The 1,259-nt window shown below is 42.9% G+C and overlaps 1 protein-coding gene across 1 annotated transcript in view; it reads right to left on the reverse strand.

The window, feature by feature from the left end:
* Positions 1-1,259, reverse strand: part of MEP1A (meprin A subunit alpha) — a 31,802-nt gene that overhangs the window by 25,979 nt on the left and 4,564 nt on the right. The window contains exons 4-5 of the mRNA XM_013006772.1: positions 922-962; positions 302-377 (exon numbers count right to left, since the gene is read on the reverse strand). Of these exons, the coding sequence (XP_012862226.1) occupies positions 302-377; positions 922-962 (117 nt within the window). The remainder of the gene's footprint in view (positions 1-301; positions 378-921; positions 963-1,259) is intronic.

Below are 1,259 nucleotides of genomic sequence, written 5' to 3' on the forward strand. Positions count from 1 at the left end.
GGCAGGGGGGTTGGTTTGGGTTCTTTGACGCCCAATTATATTTCATTGTGTTTTTGTTCTTTATGTTGCTGCTGGTTTCAATAGCAGTATAATGTGTTCTTCATTCTAAAAATGATTGTTTGATGCTCTGTATCTTAGAAAGTTTAATTAGAACTGCGTTCAGTAGGGTACCATGCCTTTCTTGCCAGGAGATGAAGACTCATTAGGACTTAGGAACTCAATTACACATTGATAGCTAATCTGAGTCAGATAGGAAGGAGAAAAGAGAGAAAAATTAAATCAGGAGTAATGACTTAATTACCCAAATTATCCGCCAGAATGTAAGGAATGGGGAATTTCCACCTGGTGGTTGGGTCCCTCAGGCCATTTCTGGAATCCTGTGAAAATAAAGACAAAGATGATGGGGAAGCCTAGCCCTCCACATGGTCCTCAACTTCTCCTTGTTCCTCTTCCTCCCAAACCTCTCACTATGGCACAAATGAAAGTATAGGCCGCTCAGAACCAGGTCTGCAGACCTTCATGACAGATGACTGGGGAGAGTCAGGACACGTGCTAAGAATAAACAGAGGAGACCGGAAATCCCTCAAAGCTGAGATAACCACTCTGACCATACACGTAACTTCCCTTCTTTCTCATTCTTTGATTATCAGAAGAGTTTGGCATACCAGCAACTTCATAGGGACTGACTCAAGTGTTGTGCGCCAATTTTTTCATCTATCTTTATCATCATCAACTAATATGGAAGTGCTTGTGGGCACAGATCACAGATTAGAGCTCTTTCTTCTACCCTCTGCAGTGCCCACTGGGGGGGGGCAGGAGGGGGGGCAGCAGGGGTCAATGCAGGGCAGAGGCTCACCCTCCAATGGCACAGCCAATCCCTCAGGAACGTCATCACGGGATTGGATAAAGGTGGCTACTCACCGTCAGGAGGATGTCTCCCTCAAAGAGGTCCAAGCCTTCCTCTAGATGTGGAATTCACACAAAGGATTACTTGAGTGAGCATCATAAAAGCTACCTCTCATAATAAAATCCATCTTTGTCACTACAAATCTTTAAAAATTCATTTTTATGTCTGAAATTCTTTCTGAAGCCATGTAAAATGTCCCTGTGGATGAATATGCATAGCAAATAAAGTATTACCTATTGTTGTATGCACTGTTTTCATTTGGAAAACAGTCAAACTTGTCTCAGAAGTTGATGGAAACGGACAGACAATGAGAGGATGGATGACATGGTGAATGTAAAACTGAGCATCTTCT

Source organism: Echinops telfairi, unplaced genomic scaffold, assembly GCF_000313985.2.
Source record: "Echinops telfairi isolate 266 unplaced genomic scaffold, ASM31398v2 ScPeMD7_3533;HRSCAF=4204_1, whole genome shotgun sequence".
NCBI lineage: Eukaryota > Metazoa > Chordata > Mammalia > Afrosoricida > Tenrecidae > Echinops > Echinops telfairi.